Source organism: Gymnoscopelus braueri (assembly GCF_963280865.1).
Source record: "Gymnoscopelus braueri genome assembly, chromosome: 2".
Classification (NCBI taxonomy): Eukaryota; Metazoa; Chordata; class Actinopteri; order Myctophiformes; family Myctophidae; genus Gymnoscopelus; species Gymnoscopelus braueri.
The window spans coordinates 51,530,267-51,550,158 of record NC_137604.1 but is presented as its reverse complement, the minus strand read 5'-3'; the positions used below and the strand labels follow the sequence as shown (position 1 = coordinate 51,550,158).

General features: G+C 40.7%; 1 protein-coding gene across 1 annotated transcript; it reads right to left on the bottom strand.

The window, feature by feature from the left end:
- Nucleotides 1–534: 534 nt before the first annotated feature.
- utp6 (UTP6 small subunit processome component) lies at nucleotides 535–17,542 on the bottom strand. Its single transcript, XM_080448204.1, has 19 exons — nucleotides 17,326–17,542; nucleotides 15,998–16,082; nucleotides 15,840–15,881; nucleotides 14,902–14,994; nucleotides 11,596–11,643; nucleotides 11,436–11,499; nucleotides 11,110–11,228; nucleotides 10,717–10,794; nucleotides 10,065–10,146; nucleotides 9,833–9,914; nucleotides 9,067–9,245; nucleotides 7,882–7,961; nucleotides 7,702–7,779; nucleotides 7,041–7,220; nucleotides 4,411–4,491; nucleotides 2,917–3,026; nucleotides 2,765–2,831; nucleotides 2,013–2,085; nucleotides 535–1,175 (listed from the first exon to the last, which is right to left on the bottom strand). The coding sequence occupies exons 1-19, from the start codon at nucleotides 17,415–17,417 to the stop codon at nucleotides 1,021–1,023; spliced, it is 1,788 nt and encodes a 595-aa protein (XP_080304330.1). The 5' UTR covers nucleotides 17,418–17,542; the 3' UTR covers nucleotides 535–1,020.
- Nucleotides 17,543–19,892: the final 2,350 nt, after the last annotated feature.

The following is a 19,892-nucleotide window of genomic DNA, read 5'->3' as shown; positions in this document are numbered from 1 at the left end:
ATTGAAGCTGATAAATGGGTACCCTCTCCTGATTCGATGACATTGGCAACCCATCTCCTGAACATGTATTTTCTGTTTATTAAAGATCTGGGGAGACCCCCATTACTGAACACACTATAGCGATGATTACTATCAGAATTTAACTTTAACTTTTTCCACACAAACGTTGTTTTAACCATAAAATATCACTTATACAACCTTAAACAATGAATGCTTTTGTTAACGTTTTATTGTACAGAGAGTACAGTACACTGTAGATGCTTGATATGGTAGAGTTCAAAGTGTCCTTAAAAACAGCTAACTGCTTATTTGATGCACTGCTAACTTATAGTGTTCTATAGATATTACTGCTATAGGTTTATTAGGGCAAGAGTTTTCACCATTCCATAGTAAGGCATTTACCTAGTGTGTAACAAAGTTGCGATTCTGTTAACCGTCTTGATTATGAAGAGAGAGGTTTCGTTTTTTTATGTCACTTTAGAGACAATAAAGAATGTTTATGTTAAGACAACTGAAAACAAGGTACTTTTACTAATTTACGTTACACTTTTATTTGTTACATTGTCGTCGCAGAGGGACCAGAACAACACAAGACATGTAATTTCAAACTAAAAGCGTAAAATAAATGTGTTTTTATATTACATTGGAACTTGTTACATGTTAACGATGTTACTTTGTGGTATTAAACACGGGATACATCAAATGCTTTGAATATAAATTGTGTAAAGTATGAAGTAGAAAAAAAATATTGGTTTACTAAAGTAGTACTAAAGTAGCACTTTCTGAGGAATAGCCTGGTTACAAGAGAGAATCACTCACAAGTAAAACCGCACATGGAACCAGCATGCTAGAGGATCAGCACAATTACCTGGTCTCAAACAATTCCGGTCACAGTGCTGTGTCAAACCGCCACTGTGTTTCCCTTGCAGTGAAGACCTAATATTGTACACCTAAGACTGGTGTACAAATGTGATTTAAGTATTCTGAAAGGTCCATCGCTTGAGCCCAACGCGTATGTGTTTAAACATGTCCAGTTTGAAGCAGAGTATATTTAGACGTGAATCTTTCCACGCTCTCTCCCTCCAGAAGCTTCATGGCTCTCCAGTGAATCTTGCTACAATTCTCCGGCTGACCAAGGGGACCCAGTTCCTCTTTGATGTAATCCAACCACAGATCTAAAAGATAAACAGAAACATCATTTTTGGCTGGGTAGTACTCAAAACAAATTGAGCAGAGTGTTCGTTTCTATGCCAAATCTTTCAGGCCCGACCCCAAATTAAGTCCTGAAGTGGAGGCCATGCAACTCCAATTATTTAGGGGAACACCAGAAGCAGATTAACAATCTATTTTTGTTTGCAACTATTGCATCAGAGAGGATCAGGACATTTCCACTAATCTTGTACATGTCTTTGCTCTAAATCCTCCCTCTGTGTCTATCAGCTATTATTTTAAGTAACTGATCACCCACAGACTACATTAACCTATTAAAACCGGGAAAGCATCTGTGTCATTTTAGATTTTAGCTATATATATATAGCACATTGGTTGGCTATTCAAAAATAGAAGATATACAAGGGGTATATACTGGGGGTCCCTGGAACAAAATATTTTGAGATGGGGTCTGCAGCCAGGTTTTGAGCACCACTAATTTATTTAGCAACATAGGTTTTTCAGAAAACCGTTAGGATTTAGAAGACATTTGTAGAATCGGCCTCAGGTCTTAATGGGTTAAACAGATGACACATGCAGTGAGCACAGGCTAACAGGCTCCCTTGACTATAGAACAGTGTTTTGATCAAGCAATGCATTGAGGATATTGGTCATCTGACATTACCACATATCCACATGACATGGCTCAGTTACTATTTGTTCTTGTCACCCCCCCCCCAGGTCTACTGAAGCAGAGGCAACTTATCATCTACTCAGTATTTTATATTAATAGAGACTTTCTTTAGCTGATGCCATTTGTATTTTTGACCATTATCTCCTCATTGTATTTAATTTCCTCTCACCATCGTCTGCAGAGCCAAACTCCCGCAGGGCTCTTTCATAGTAGTCACGCAGATTGCTCATCTTTGGAGTCGCCTGGAAGAAGCAAGAACATTAGGATTTTCTGTTCATCATGTTTTATTTCGACCTTTTGGTACAAATAACTCCAGAAACCAATGTCTCCCCAGAGTTATTTCTTGGCGAGTGTAAGTGGTATGTGAAACATATCATGCATTTGATGCGGAAGCCATTAACTAATACAAATGCACTCAAGTAACTGTCCAACTAGTAGAAATGTATTTAAAGGGAAGGTTCACCCCAAAAATGACTTATTTTCTATCAATTACACACCCCATGAAGTCTTGAATTCATGGCGATTTTTTTGTTTTTGTCGCATTCCTAAGCCAATAATTTGATGACTGGCGGAAAGATGCTAATGTCTCCGGCGCTCCGACACTTTGAGTCTCCTACCGGAGCCGCCGCCGGTCATCAAAGTATTGGCTTAGGAATGCGACAAAAACAAAAAAATCTCCATGAATTAAAGTCTCCATGGGGTGTGTAATCAATAGAAAAAAAGGGTGAGGGTGAACGGTCCCTTTAAGTGGGGCACCAATGCCAGAATATTGAGAATCGTGAAAGGAGTTCAAACTACTGTAGTGTAAACCCAAGGTTAGTGTCAAACTGTGTTGGAAAAATGTGTTTGTTTGAGATCATGGTTATTGGGCCACATGGGTAGAGCTTTCACAGAATATGTTGGCATGGTTGGCTGGCTTACTTGTTCCTTCTCAATCTGGATCATTGTGGTGAAAAACTCCTTGGAGAAGGGCCGGCTTTCATGTAAACTAGAGGAGGGGGACAAATGTTATTTTTTTTGTGGGAACATTTTATTACTACTCTTATGCCTCATCCTTTAAAATAGCATCTTACCTAATGAAGGTCTTTCTCACTTTCTTGTAGCCCCCGGTCGTGTATGACCAGTCAAGGTAGCTCTCCTTCATCTCCATGGCAACAGCCGCCACAGCAGAAAGCAGACCTCTCTGAGAACAGTCAGAACAAACAGTCTTGAGAAACTCAGTAAAAAATGCATGCTAATATTAACACATCGACCGCCAGAGGTTAATCTCATAATGTACTCACCAGTGCCAAGGTGTTTTTGTTGTTTTTTAGTTTTTTTCATGTCGCCATAGATCTTGTTAAAATCCTTAAGATTGAGCTCTACACGGTCTGTTTACATCCGCGAGATCTCCCTGTATCTCCCAGTGAAGATCGCGTGTCAAACGGGGCATCCATGTTGTAGTTAGAGCGGATTACGTTAAACAGTGAAATGCGAGGAGAAAAAACTACAGGAAGAGAATTGAGTTTCAGTTTCGTCTGTAGAATGGGAGCGGGCGTGATCGTCAAAACCGGATCCCAAATAATTCTATTTCCGGTCATCAAACCGGAAACGGAAGTGGATCAAAAAAATTCCGAAAGTGAACCCGGAAGTGAATAGCGCGAAAAGACCGTGGACCGTAGGGCTACGGTCTCTGCGCTTAACAGTTGGATTTAACGGACCGTAGGACTACGTTCTTGGCGGTTAATGTGTTAATGGCACATACGACAAGTTCTACGTTCTCCGATCAGAGGGTTTAAGGGAGCACAGAACGGAAATATAGGGCAGCCCTAGTGTAGCGGTTAGAGGCCTTTCATGCGGAAGGTTTTGGGTTTGAACCCTACTCAAGGTTGACGTCAGCAAGGGCATGCGATGGCAACGGCTCCCTAACGCCAAATCAAATGGGTTCAGATCTGAGCCAAGTCTCCTGCGGGAGTCTCCAAACGTAAAAACGGATGAAGGAACGGAAATATAGGCTCTGCTCAATTGGAAGTACAAGGGCAGGAGCTTTCCTTACCCGTAATGTCCAAAAGGTTGTGATGACCTAAGACAACCTAGAAACGTAGTGTCATGTGACTAATTTCGATGCAGCTTTGTGCCTCCAGTTTCCATGATAAACAAGTCTCTCATGCAACAGATGAATTTACATTGAACGATACAATACAAAATACTTTCCCCTTTCATTCGTCGTCAGTCACCAACCTGGGTGTAAGAATGGACCCCCACATCAACTTTGAGGGCCACATCAAACACCTTTGCAAACCCACCTCCTTCCACCTCAGGAATATAGCCAAACTCTGTGCCACCCTCATGTTTTTGTTTTATTTGTAGGGTACTTGCTACCCAACAGGTATCATAGGATCATCTTTGTTCCATTATAAGCTAATAGGGCAAAGATGTCTGTTAGTTTGTGAAATGTTTTCAGTAAACACAGCAACAGTGTTGGTTGTGCTGGCAACATAGACTGTCAAATGATGTGATGGGTGATAATTGGGGTCCGTGTGCACAGGGTTTTAGCTGCTCCTCCAGACAGACTACTACTACTGTACCTTGAAAAGAGCTTCCGTCTCCTCAGGGTTCTGGTTCAACACACTCCACTGAACCTGGAGCTGCCAGAGTGGTAGACTCTCCTGTCAAGAATCAACACACAGGTTGCAACAATGAAATACTGTATATAGTTAAACCGTAATGAGCCACCGGCAGATACACAGCATTTTTATTGTAGGGCACAGGTTAAAATTCACTAGAGATGTACAGATTATTTTCTTTGTTTCTTCCCGATACGATACCCATAATAACTTGTATATCCGTCGATACAGAGTACCGATTCCAGTGTGTAATTTAAAGACAATCTAGGACAGTGGTTCTCAAAGTGTCGTACAGGCAGGGACCCTCAGTGTTCCTTGAGGGGGTTCCAAATGGACCCTCACAGGTCTGTAACTCTGAGAGTGTACAAATGGAACCAAATGGACCCTTACGGGTACATTGGTACACTCTCAAGAGTTATGGGGGTCCTTGAAATTAAAATAAGTTTGCGAACCACTGATACCACAGAATAAATAAAAAATAAGTAAATAGTGCAGTAAAACAGTAGTGCAACATCACCTGAAGCAATCAAAATATTTATATTTATTATGAAATATCATGTGATAAATGATGTGGTATCGGATCGGCATAGACTGGCATACTTGCCGATACCAATGCCAGTATCGGCAGCTTTTCCGATACTGGTATCAGCGTATAACTCTAAAATTCACCATAGTTCCTAGTTTCTTTACAACAAGCATTTAGCTACTATAGGTGGGAACCCCTGCTTGGTCCTTCTGGACCCATGAAGAGGCAACGTTATCAATGTAATGTACGTTCTCCATCTTACCTCGGGCAGAGGGTAAGAAACATGAGCCCAGGTTTAAAATGATCCCTTATTTTTTTAAAGATGGTTAGCAGGCTTTCCCACTTCAAGCAGAGTGTGAAAACATGTGCAATCCCTACCAGCCCTGGACTATCTGACTCTGGGTAGTTTTGAGAGGGGGGGGGGGTCTTAGAAGCAACTGTGGAAACTTCTCAGCCGAGTTATTCTGCCTCTTTTATTTGCAGTATGGCCATATTATACTGCCCCTACCCTGTCTTTGTGTGTTCATGGTTCATTTTACAACGGCTTCACACTCAAAGGAACTTATTATCTTGAGTGAGTGGGGCTTACATAATGAGCATGGAGACTATAATCCCACTCACATAGCTATTGTTCAGTGAAAGGGTGTTGCAAAATACCTACCACAAGCCCAACTTGCTACTCGGCTATCTAACCCCTCTAGGGGTGAGTTGCGGTACACTGTGACAGGGGTACAGTATGTCAGTGGTTCTCAACCTTTTCAGGCCGCAACACCCCAAAATAATCATATTTGATTGGAGCCCCCCACCCTGACAAGCACTTGGAATTGTATTAGTTGAGGCATAACGTTTTGTTTGACTCTGTTCCACAGATAAATATTGTGAAAATAGCAGATCTACAAGCGTTGTGGGCTTGTAGATCTGCTATTTTAAAACATTTGGTCTCTTATATTATTTGACAATTTGGCCAATATTTGACCAGTTTTTATAGTAGTTTGTTGATTACTTTTGATGCAGTAATGGCCTTTTTCCATTTGCTATTACAAATGTCTTAAGTCCTTAAATTGTCTCTTTACTGTCATCTGGGGACCCCCCAAAATCATGTGGGGACCCCCCTGGGGGTCACGACCCACAGGTTGAGAACCACTGCAGTATGTATGTAGTATGTGCTAGTAGTGATACAGTGCTCTGATATGCTTGTGAAGGGGTGTGATCGGAACATTCTGTATCTTCTCCAATGTGATAGGAGCTACATGCAAAAAACTATTGAAATGCAGAGAACAGGAAAATCACAATCATAGATGATAGGCTCTCCACCAAGAGAAATGTAATGACAAATTAGCTGTCATCAAGAAATATATCTATAACAAATGTTTAAGATTGCTTGAGCTGGTAACTAAATGCTACTTCTATATATAATGGCTTAATTGAAACTTAAAAAAAAAAAATATTTTATCAGAATTTCAATTTCCTTCCTTTGGTTTGTACAATAAAAGTGGAAGATGGCAGTAATAAAACAGGGAGCATGGGGGAAGAAGATTTGAAGTTCATATCCTGGAGTGGAGACTAATTGGGCCAGGGAGCTGGCCCAGTTACACAGCAGAGCTGGTGATTGGTCTGTGTTCTAATTCCTGTGTGTGTCCGCACGTGTGTGTGTGTGTGTGTGTGTGTGTGTGTGTGTGTGCGCGCGACAGCCAAGTAGGGAAAACAACAATAGCACTGAGGAAACAAGTTGTGTGTGTGTGCACGCGCACTTGTCCCCACAAGTATAGTAGAATTTGATAAGTAGATGTTGGACAATTTTACTGGTCCGTGCAGTTTTATGTTTCAAAATATATATTTTTAGAATTACAATTAGGAAACGATTCAGGTTAGTGTTAGGGCTAGGACAGGAGTATGTATTTAGGTTAGATTTAGGGGTTGGAGTTATGCCTGATTTATACTTACTTGCACGCCGGTGTACTAGTGCACCGCAACGCGTCATGAGCTTATAGATTGGCTTCAGGGTTAGGGTTGAAAATGGCATTCCCACAAGTATAGTAATACAAGTGTGCGTGTGTGTGTGTACCTTGGGATTGATGTGTGTGAGTGCTTCCTGGAATAGGCTGCCTATGTCTCCACTCTCGAGCTGCATCACAGTCTGTAGGCTCAGGCACCATATTGCCACTGATTTGCTGTAGCGCTGTGTGGCTGCCATGGCAACCCTGGCCGCTCCCTCTGCATCTCCTGATGAGAGTAGGACCTGAAGCTGGACATTTAGGGAAGATGGTGTTAATTGTTCCATGTGGCAAAATCTCTCTCTCTCCCTCTCTCTGCAGTTGGACTGAAGTTGATACAGAGTAGCAGATAGGGCTGGGCGATGTACCCTAACCCAGTGTCAAATCAATATCACGGTTATTTCAAAATAGGAAAACAGCAGATCTACAAGGCGACTTTCACAATTTTTGTACGCCACCATTGTACAATCAAATGATACAGGTTTAAGTGGTTAGACAAATCGATTTAGTTGATTATAAACAATCTATTCAAAATGTTTGTCGATTCGTTGATATATATAAATAAAAATAATTACCAAAAAATGTATAAACCTGCTTCTCGATTAACCTGCATGAGCAAGATTAAGTTGGTTATCGTTATAAATATCGGTTTCAATGTATTTTCGGTTAATTGCCCAGACCATAATGTCGTAGTCCTGTGTGACACTTTAGCAGAGTCTTTAGCTGTCTTACCCATTTCTTGTAGAAATCTTCCTTCAGCTGCATGGCATCATGTGCACGCTGAAGCACTCCCAAAAGCCTCTCCTCTCTCTGGGGGGGAAAACATGCAGATACACAAACATGACAGATTGTCCCAATACACAGACATTTGTTTATATTTACATTTTTAATAGCGACAAGATATTTTCTTACCTTTTCCTTCAGCTCTTGAACGTTGGTCTTCCTTTTCTGTCTCTCGACGCAGAAGGCCACATAGCACGTCCACATAGGCTCTAGGAACAGACACCATACAAGCGTGACGACACACAATTTAGGCATTTCTCAGAAGCTCTTATCCAGTGACTCACAAAGTGCAAGGCCGGAGTAAACGGCATGAACCAAAAACAAGGTAAACAGTCAAATAAATAGAGTGCCAGGAAATCATTATGTTCTACAAAGTAACTAGATAGAGGGTACACGACACGTCAAACATCAAACCTATCGGTCTAAAAATACTATATCTAGATAACAAACAAAATAACATCTGCAATAACATAATTTATCTAAATAGGCAACATCTGGATAACATAACTAGCATCTATCTTTAGATGGGAAACATCTGGATAACATAACTCGTATCTAAACAGACAAGTACTGATACAAATAAATAAGGAGTGCTAGTGGGTGACGTGGAGTCTGAAGAGGTGAGTTTTCAGACTTCTGCAGAAGATTTAGTTTAAATAGTTCCAACATTCTCAGCAGTGTCTAATGATCCTGTTCAATGATTTATTGTATAGTGCACAGCAGTAGTCCGAGACAAACGTGCTTCAGCCTAAAGCCTTCATCAGCGCTGACAAAGGCTTTAGTTGACCCTGAAACACAATTGTCTGGGACTACTGCTGCTGGTGCCATAACAAAATTCCAATTACAAACTATTCAAACTACACTCATGATCCTGCTTTATTAAATTTCCCTTTAACTCTCTGACTGCCAATGACGAGATTTCTCGTCATATTTTGCTACGGCTCAGACTGCCAATGAGGAGAATGAGGAGATTTGTGTTTTCAGTGGCTAGATGGCGCTGATGGCTAACACAAGAGTCACCATTTGACTCGCAGTGACGCAAAGAAGCAGCAAATCACGCGATCGCAAATAAAAACAGTCTGTTCACTTCCATTATAATTGGATTTGGAAAAATTGCCTTTTCTCTGCTTTCTGTTGTTTTGGGGCGAAAACAACCCACATTCAACTGCCCACAACTATGGAATGGATTATCGCAGCAGCACAATCGCTGTGAAAAATACTCGGAAATTGCTGGCAGTGGCTCAGCAAACAATATTTTATTCCTGGCAGTCAAAGAAGAGTAAATTACTTAAGTGTTCTCGTGTCAATGCCTACCTGTATTAAGGCTCTTGAGGCCTTCCTCATACACCTGACCGCAGCGCTCCTCTCGTCGGGCGATGTCGGACGCCCTCCCCTTGGCACTCTGTAACTCCTCACCGGCCCCAGGAGCCTCCAGCTCTCGCTTTGCCATGAAATCCCACGTTAGACCGTCTTCTGTGTACTTTGTCTGTAAGCTAAAGACGACATGTAGGTAAGCAAATGTGTCCTTCAGTGTTGATTTCGTCGACTAAAACTATGACGAAAACTGTATGTCGACTACCTTTTTTCACTGACGAAAACGAAATAAAAACGAAGCTATGATGACTAAAACTAAGACTAGAGACCAGTATAACTAAGACTAGTGGAGAAGAGATCCAGTAGAACTAAGAATAGTCATTTTATGTTTGGTTGCGCTCGGGTGTTGCACTCTGAAAATAGCAGATCTATCTCACAACGTGTTGTGCTACCGACGCGTTGTGAGCTTGTAGATCGGCTATTTTCAGCATGCAACCAAGTGCAAGATCGGGCATCACGACGCCATCAAGGCCCGCCAAAATACATTTTGGTCTAAACTAGACTAAAATATTTAGTTAATAATAATAATAAAATCTTTAATATTTAGTTCAATAAAACTAGACTAAAACATTTCATCAAATGGAATTTCATTCAAAAGACTGACTAAAACTGAATAGAAATGTGCTGTCAAAATCAACACTAGTGTCCTTGCTTAGCCATAATGACGACATCCCATGTCAGCACAGAGAGAAAGAATGTGTCTTACTCTTGAAGTATAATGTCTTGGAGCTCTTTGGTGAAGTCAAAGATGGCTGCGATTTTCAAGAGCGTTATGATGAAACCAGGTCCTGTGGGGAAAAGATAAAACCACATGGTTTAACAGTAGGCAACAATGAGCCATTTTCCTACTTTCTTTTCAGATCTTGGAACAACACTGTTCCAAGATCTTGAGAGAAATGTTGACCGACTCTGGAAATACATTAAGGATAACAGCTCACCTTGGATTTTTGCTGTAGCATCTCTGTACACAACCTCAGCCAGTTTCCCACTCAGAATCTCTGGAGAGAACTCATAATCACCCTGGAATGTATAAAATGGTCATTCGGGTTAAAAGCTGCAATCCGTACCTTTTATGTTCTACTGGTGATGCGAACACTGAGCTGAAATTTCTACTGTTGAGCTAAGACAGAAAGCCTGTTAACTCATTCAGTGCCACTGGCCAAAATTCATTGTAAAAAAAAACATTCAGTGCCACAGCCAAAATTCATTGTAAAAAAAAAACATTCAGTGCCACAGCCAAAATTCATTGTAAAAAAAAAAGTGCTTAGGAGCTGAGATACAGCCTTTTTCAGTAAGAAGTTAAACAAGAAGTGAATGGAGCAGAACATTTTCAAATCATCATATCTTGGGTTCTGAAAAAAATAATTGGACGTATTTTAGGTCCTGTGGCACAGGGCTTATTACATTGGACGTATTTTACATCCAGTGGCACTAAATGAGTTAAGGCAAAGGATGCCTTTTGAGCTTCGTGCCATACCACTTGTCTACCATACTCCATGATACACAATCCACTTAAAAAGTTATAGATTGCAGCGTTATATAACAAAGACAAATAAATATGTGCACTTGTGTGTGTGTGTATACACTCACCAAATCCATCTCAGCCTTCTCTAGTTCCTCCTTCTGCTTCCTCAGTTTCTCTGCGTGCAATAGCTCCAAGCGGAAATACTAAACACACAGACACAAACGCAGTCATTCAAAACAGCGACATCTTTAACAAACATGTATTCACTGCAGTTCCCCTTCCATTAAACATTAAACGGGTACTTAACCTCTACAGTTAAAGATGTCGTCCCCCCCCCCCTTTATTTAGATAGCGGCAATGACGGAGAAACAGGAAAGGTGGGCAGGGAGCGGAGGAATGACACACACCGTCCCAGCCAGACTGTTTGCGCCCATGTGGTATGCACCCTAACGACTTGGCTCAACTCATAAAATAAGTCTAAATGCTTATTTTTAAAAACTAGAAGAAATCCTGCTTACCTCCTTGTAGACCTTATCGTTCTCTGGGTGGAAGCGCAGTGCTCTTAGGAACAGGTGCCTGGCACTCTCTGAAGAATTCCTGTCCTCCAGTTCGCTCTTAGCTGCCATAATCCATAGGGCTGAATAAGAAATTAATAATCATTATCGATTCGGTTTCTATTTATTATTATTTAAAACATTTTCTTTTTGGCCATTAATATGATACTTTCAGATCCATGTATGACATTGTGCATAGCTAGATATTAAATTAATGTTGGTCATGTGACCGCACAGGTTAGAACTCAACTCAACGTGGAACACTGAACTGAGTGTTTAACCAACTGTACCTGGTTTGTCAGGGTGGATGGCCAGCATGGCTGAAAACACTTTACTCAGATCACTCTTGGTGGCCTATAATTAAAAAGTCAAGAAACATTATTACCAACAGCAGGGAGTTTAAATGTTAGCTTAAAGTTAGTCATGTCCAAACCAGATGATCCAACGTACCCATTTTTTGCAGAAAGCAATGTGCGAGAGCCACAGCTGGACGTCAGTCTGTGATAAAGGAAGATGTTCATCTGTTCACTCATTCACGTTTCATTCATTGTAAAGCAGCAGGGTTTAAAGGTGTCATAACCTCAGATAAAACAACTGATTACATTTATCATTAATCTTATTCGTACTTTTAGACGTACATGTACTCTTTGATACCATACAATCATATTTTACACTTTTTGGGCGGTGTAGTTTTTGGGTTAAGTGAGCTTCCATCACTGTGATGACCACACCGCCCGTCTGCTATATATATATTATTACCTACATGAGGCTTTGTCGGTCTGTCCCTCTTATCCTCCCGTTCTGTCTCTTTTCCTCCTCTTTTCCTCCCGGTCTGTCCCTCTTTTCCTCCCTGTCCCTCTTTTTGATTGGCCAAGCTTCGCGTGACGTAGTGCTCTGATCTTCAGATTTCCAACCACTAGGGGTCTGGCAGTGCTCGGTGTTTCTAGTTTCTGTGTATTTACCGTTTAACTCATTCAATCCGGAAATGAATAATACAAATGTCTTCTAAATCCAGTTTTCTGAAAAATGTTTGTAGCTATATCAGTGGTTTCTCAAACTTTTTCATGTCAAGGACCCCCAAAAGGATATGCATTTGGCCGCGGACCACCATCAGAAAACATTTTGTTCGAGGGACCCCCAGAAGAAATTAATAATAATACTAACGGTCTAACCTGTAAAGGATGAACTAAGTGAGACACACCTACTCGTCCATGTCAATACACAACTGGCTGAACACCTGAAACCAGCCAATCACAGTACTGGAGTTTATATCCTGAATGTCCATTTGTATATGTTGATGTATATGTTAAAGTGCTCATGTGGCCCATAGTCGTTTCTTTTGGGCTGGTTCTCCTAGAACTGGTTGCTTGTTTCTCTCACAGAATCTGGCAACACTGGTTACAGACATTTCCCCAAATACGCTGAGCAGGACGGGAATGGTGGTGGGGATCTTTCAATCAATCACGTGATCTCCTGGATCTGTGTTACTAGAGGATAAAAATGATCACTTGTGTTAGAGAACAGCGCCATCTGGTGAAAAAACACTGAAAGGGGGGGGGGGGAAACACCACAGTAAAAGTAGTCTTTGGCAGGCTGGACCTTTGGCAAAAAAAGTCGTAAACGTTGTCCTTGGCAGTGAAAGAGTTAAATTGGAAAGTTTTTTTCTCCATCATTGTGAATACGCTGGTGTCTCCTCAGGCTACCCAAATGACTGAAACTCTTGTGACACTGTTTACAGTGGTATGGTGTTTCTCCAGTGTGGATGCGCAGGTGTGACTTCAGGTTACCTAATCTACTGAAAGTCTTGTTGCACTGTTTACAGTGGTAAGGTGTTTCTCCAGTGTGGATACGCTGGTGTTTCTTCAGGTCACCTACCTGACTGAAAGTCTTGTTGCACTCTTTACAGAGGAAAGGCCTTTCTCCAGTGTGGATACGTAGGTGTAACTTCAGGTTACATAACTGACTAAAACTCTTGTCGCACTGTTGACAGTGGTATGGCTTTTCTCCAGTGTGGACACGCTGGTGTATCTTCAGGTGAGATAAATGACTACAACTCCTGTCACACAGTTGACAGATGTGAGAGGTCTTTCTTGTGTGAGTCCTCTGACGGGCCTTTACGCCTGGTTGAGTGACCGTGGTAAACTGTGGATGACCGTAGGATGTCGGTGTGTCGGCATGTCCGTGTTCATGGCCGGTGACACAGCTGGCGGTGATCTGCTGATCGTCTGCTGAGGGGATCTGTCCAGTCATCATTTTGTAGTAGATGTCGTGGCTCCTCTTCAATGTGTTTAAAGAGAGTTGTCAAGGAAGATGTACTCTTAGAACAAGTTAACTGAGTAAGGAAATATTTGGACTCGCTCCTTCCAGGAGTGGCGGTGTACCGTCAAAGCTGCTCCTTTTGGACTGTGATGAAGACTGAAGTTGCAGGTTCTGAAGGAGCTTGCAAATGCGTCTTTATACTCTCTCTATCTTCACATGGTCTCTATCGCTCTATCTCTGGAAGTCTGCAGTATCTTAACACTCTCACTCTCTTAACTCTTAACAGACCGAGCGGAGCTCTGCTCTTACCTCACTCACAACACAAACCGTAGCCATGCATGCCTTACCGACACCCATGTGTGCAAGCCGCCACCTTTCCATATTTGGGCAAGACTGATAATCAATATGACATCATCTCCATGACGGCAGAGATCAACATGACAGCAACGCCGTTATTATACTATTTTTGCCAGACCCAAGGGGTCGGGCTTACATGAGGCTTTGTACCCGTTTTACTTTGTCCTCCGGCCCCAGCCAAAAAAAATTCTGTCCCCCAAAAAAGTCTGTCCATACATGGGCATAGAAGGGACACACGTCGTGCGAAGCCCGGCCATTCAGATTTCAACCACTAGGAGTTGAATACAGTACGTAATACATGGGCATAGACACAGGCTGACACGTCATGTGAAGTCTGGGTCTGGCAGAACCAGGTCTCCTGGTCTAGTTTGCCAGACCCAAGGGGTCGGCCTACATGAGGCTTTGTCGGTCGGTCTGTCCCTCTTTTCCTGTCCTGTCCCTCTTTTCCTCTGCACACACGTCATGCGAAGTCCGGCCATTCAGATTTCAACCACTAGGGGTCTGGCAGTACCAGGTCTCCTGGTTCCCTTGTTTTAATGTATCTGACAGCAATGCACCAAGTCAAATTCCTCGTATGCGAACATACCTGGCCAATAAACAAACACATTCTGATTCTGATAGATGCATCCCCATTTCATTGCTTTTCCAAGGAAAAGGTTATGGAGAACATCAATATACCTGCTCGCCTGAAGCAAAACACCTCACACACTGTGTAACATTGATTATGCAAGATCAATACCTGCTAGCTTAACCCATTAAGACCGGCAAAGCATCTGTCATTTTAGATTTTAACCACTTTAACCATTATCTTATACTTTGGCTATTAAAAAAATAGCAGATATACAAGCTCATAGCGCGGCCGTTCACCATAAACATATGTTTATGGTGAACATTTGTAACTCAAGTCTTTGCTTCTAATCTAGGGATTCTACAAATGTCTTCTGAGTCCTAACAGTTTTTTGAAAAAACTTATGTTGGTATAATCAGTGGTTCTCAAACTTTTTCATGTCAAGGGCCCCCCAAATGATATGTATTTGGCCGCGGACCCCCATCTCAAAATATGCTGTTCCAGGGAACCCCAAAAGCAAAGATTTTTTGTTTGCTACTATATTACATATTATTATATAACATGACATCTACCTTCCACTTTGTTGTTGCTCTTCTGAAGACGTCATTTATCCTACGGATGATCGGGTACTCGATCTCCTCTCTTTTGAACTGGTAGCGAATGTGCTGCGAATGAAAAGGTATTTCTGGTGTTATTTAACAGTACCGTTGACGAGAATTTCAGACCGTTTGTGCATGTATGGAAGTCATGCTCATTTCATTAGCAAGCATCCTTTGAAGAATCAAGATTCAATGTGTAACAATATCTCATGTAAAAGTACACTCAAGTACACTTTTAGTTTCAGGGCCTCAACATTGTAGCAGCAACAATAATATAATAATGAAAGAATAACAACAAGGAAGGTAAAGAAAAACGCTAAATATGTACAGTAATTATAGCACACTTTTGAAGGTGCTGTGTGTAGGCCTGTCACAATTATTACATAATCGCAATTATTTTTGCATAATCATCTCCATGTTGAACCTATTCACCCACATTTTCAAATATAAAAAAAAGCAGAAATAGCAGATCTTCAAGCTTTCAACGCGTCATTTCGTGACGCGTTTGTAAGCTTGAAGATCTGCTATTTCTGCTATATTTACATGTATACAATTATTAAATATGTCAATAATGTATTAGTATATTTAAGTTATTTGTCATTTTTGACAAATGACATCGTATTTGAAGCCTAAAAGGCAAACAGAAATAAAAAATGTATTCACATGTTCCAACGTTCAATGCCAAACACTTTATTAATTAAATCGTTAATCGCAATTATTTGAGTGACAATTAATCGTCAGCTTAAATTTGAAATCGTGACCGCCCTAGCTGTGTGCATGGTTCTTATACTGCATGTATGACTAAATTATTACATTTTAAAATGAATTCTAGTGCATAGTGAATCTAAACATGGGATAAAATGTGTCATTTCAATTTGAGAAAATACTGTAATGTCATGCAAATCTCTTACCGCTCTTCTCTTCTTGACCAGTTCCAGAACATTGATTTCGTACTGTAATCAAGTAAAGCTGGGGTTAGTATTCTCTCCCATCCAGCCTCCACCCATAGCCACATCCTTCAAATAGCTTGAAGACATAGTGATATGCTTTTATAGTGTGATGAGCTTACCTGAACGTAGGCAATGAAGTCCTCCTTATTGATGATATACCTATGGAGCTTGTATTCCAAGGCTGTGGCTCTCTTGATCATGGACCTACACACACATCAGGGGAAATGAATCATTTTGATAGTAATAGGTTTTTCCCCCCGATTAATCAAATAATCAAGAAATGTATAAAAGCAATTATATATATTTTTTAAATTGATTAACCACATAAGCATTATTTTATATTTTGTCATCAGTGTCGTGCAAATAGTAAAAATAGATGATCTACAACTTACAAGCCCATAACGCACTGAGATGCGACACGTTTTGAAGCGTCACGACTTCAATGACATCATGCCCAAAATAGGAATTGATTAATCAATTATTTTTATTAGCGATTATAATTTTTTAAATAATCGATTAAATTGCTTATTTCCATTAACTGTTGCACCTTTGGTAGTAAATGGCAAATGCAAGAACGATTCTGATAGTAATTCAGTAACGAATCTGGGATCAGATTTGGGGATCTGATTGACTGCCGCCACCTACCTGCTTTATTATAATGTAAAGGCACACTTGTGGGTCTGTAGCTCAGAGAGTGTACAGATGGAACCAAATGGGACCTATGAAGGGTTCACCCCCCCCCCCCCCCCCCCCCGTGGGAAAAAGAAAATCATGTGGGGACCCCCCTGAAGGTCCTAACCCACAGGTTGAGAACCACTGGCCTGATCCATATGAAATTGTTGGCCCCCTTAAAATGAAAAAGGTTGAGCAAATGGTAGTGTTGGAGAAATAATCAGATAATACACATACACCCCCCCCCCTCCTAAAATAGAGATTCATGTTATCCGACCACTGTCTAGCTCCGTGGTTCTAAAACTTTTTCATGTCAAATGACACTACACTTATTTAGCCCGCGGACCCCCATTTGAAAATATATGCCAGGGACCCCCATAATAAGAGAATATTTTTACGGCTCTAGCAGTGATTCTCAACCATTTTAATTTGAAAGACCCCCAGTTTGACATGCATCAGAGGCCACGGACCCCCATTTAAGGGCCCATAAGGATCCATTTAGTTCCATTTGTACACTCTCAGAGTTACAGACCCATAAGGATCCATTTAGTTCCATTTGTACACTCTCCGAATTACAGACCCATAAGGGTCCATTTGTTTCCATTTGTACACTCTCAGAGAGTTACAGACCCATAAGGATCCATTTGGTTCCTAACTATCTATCATTTAGCTGGGGACCCCCTGGAACCCCTTCAAGGACCCCACTTTGAGAACCATTGGTCTAATAGCTGTTACTAGACTCTGTCTCCAGTGTAAAGTTCTCTTCTCTTCTCACCTGATTTCTTTGTTGGTGAACAGTCCTACTCTCTCCAGCTGCTCCAACTCAGGGACTCTCTCCTCCAGACGCTGCTGGACGATCTCTGCCATCTTGTCGTTTCACTTCAGACGTGATGTTAAACGAAAACGAAATGTTAAACTTCACCAAATAATGAAGATAATACAATAACACACTGTCTGTCTATCTACACGAACTGACTGCAGTGCTGGCTCCACACATGTGTGCGGGAAGTTGTGATCGCCTCTTTTTCCGGTCCTTGTGTGAAATAGGTCCGTGGAGAAACGTTAGCCCTGGACCCAGTTGCACCACCTCACACTAAGTTCAAACTTAGCCTAGTTACAGCTTAAATGGCTTTAAAAAAAACGTTTAGACCAGGAAAGTATCTGTGTCATTTTTAGATTTATTTGGCTATTCAAAAATAGCAGATCTACAAGCTCATAGTGCTGCACCGAGTGCCGCGCTATGAGCTTGTAGATCTGCTATTTTTTAGAAAAATCATGAACATTTGTGCAAATCTTTAAATATATATTTATTAAAAACAACATTTGTAACATATTTTTGTTCCAGGAACCCCCAGAAGCAAAGATTTGAGTTATACATATTCAAAGATTTGCACACATTTTCACGATTTTTCAAAAATAGCAGATCTACAAGCTCATAGCGCGGCACTCGGTGCCGCGCTATGAGCTTGTAGATCTGCTATTTTTGAATAGCCAAAGACATCTAAAATGACAGAGATGCGTCCCCGGATATGGGCTATAACTAGGCTAAGTTTGCAACTGACCCCTGGGGTCAGTTGCACCACCTCACACTAAGTTCAAACTTAGCCTAGTTATAGCTTAAATGGCTTTTAAAAAAGCCATTTAACCCCTTTAGCCGGGAAAGTATTTTTAGATTTCTTTGGCTATTTTTTATTTTGTATGTGAAAATTTGTGCAAATCTTTAAATATGTACATATATTTTTTCAATATATATTCAAAGATTTGCACTCATTTTCACGATTAAAAAAAAAATAGCAGATCTACAAGCTCATAGCACGGCACTCGGTGCCACGCTATGAGCTTGTATATCTGCTATTTTTGAATAGCCAAAGAAATCTAAAATGACACAGATACTTTCCCGGATTTAATGTGTTTAAGCTATAACTAGGCAATACTCCACTACATAATTGTAGTGGAGTAAACGTACAATATTTGCCTCTTGAGATGTAGTGGAGTTAGTTAAAGTACTGAAAATTGGAAATGCTCCAGTAAAGTAAAAAAATCCTCAAAAGTGAAGTTAAGTACAGTACTTGAGTAAATGTACTTAGTTACTTTACCCCACTGGCCACTGATTAACAGAAGCATTGCAACAAACCACATCTACATTCTGTAGCATTTGACAGCTGCATTTGGTTGACTGCCACTACAACCACTGTCAAACAAACTGTCACCAAATTAAAACAAATAAATAAATAAAAGGTGGATCAGTTCCATGCAGTGGTGGAAAGTAACTAATTACATGTACTCAAGTACTGTGCTTAAGTACAATTTTGAGGTATTTGTACTTTACTGGGGTATTTCCAATTTTCAATATTTTTACATCTACTCAATTACATCTCAGAGGCAAATCTAGTACTTACTCCACTATAATTATTGGACAACTTCAGTTGCCAGTTACTTTATAGATTTAGAATATTATTACAAAACATACATTAACCACTTCAACAGCCCTAGGCTATATATACTTCGGCTATTCGAGAATAGCCGATCTACAAGCTTACTTGTAGATCTGATATTTTCCAAAGATTTTATACATATTTGGTACTTTAAGTACATTGTTTATGCCAATACTTTTGTACTTTTACTCAAGTAAATTCTGAATACCAGACTTGAACTTGTAACAGAGTATTTCTACATTGTAGAATTGATACTTTTACTTAAGTAAATAACGTGAGTACTTTTCCCACCACCACTGTGCAAATGTGCACTGGTCTCGATTTCCCGCAAAATCGCAGAAAGCGGTCCCGCGGTTCCCTTGTCATTATGCCTCATTTAACGCCCACCCACAGCCGTCCGCAGCCAATCAGCGCTCTCACACCGCTCTGCCCGAGGCCCATTGGCCGAGAAGTGCTCAATGCTTTGCTATCCAGTACAGTGTTGCCATGTCGGCTTATTATAAGCGACGTTGGCCTTATTAATCTGTAAAGTTGCTTGTAAATATTGGTTAGTTGGGCTTGTTTCTAAAGCATAGTTGCTTATTTGGGCTAATTATTAAACCAGTGGTTCTCAAATGTGTTCATGTCATGGACCCACGAATTTAATATGTATTTGTCCCCTAACCCCCCATTTGAAAATGTTTTGTGCCAGATTTGTACAACGTTTCAAAAACATCTTCCAAATCTTCCACATTTTATTTCAAGATTTTTTAAAAATAGCAGATCTACAAGCTCACAACTTTCAAATAGCCGATGTACAGTTTAAACAAGTGCTCATGTGGCCTAATAGAGTCGCTTCTTTTGGCCTTGTCTTCACAGACCTGGTTCCTTATTTCTCTCACTGAATCTGGCAACACTGATCCAGTAC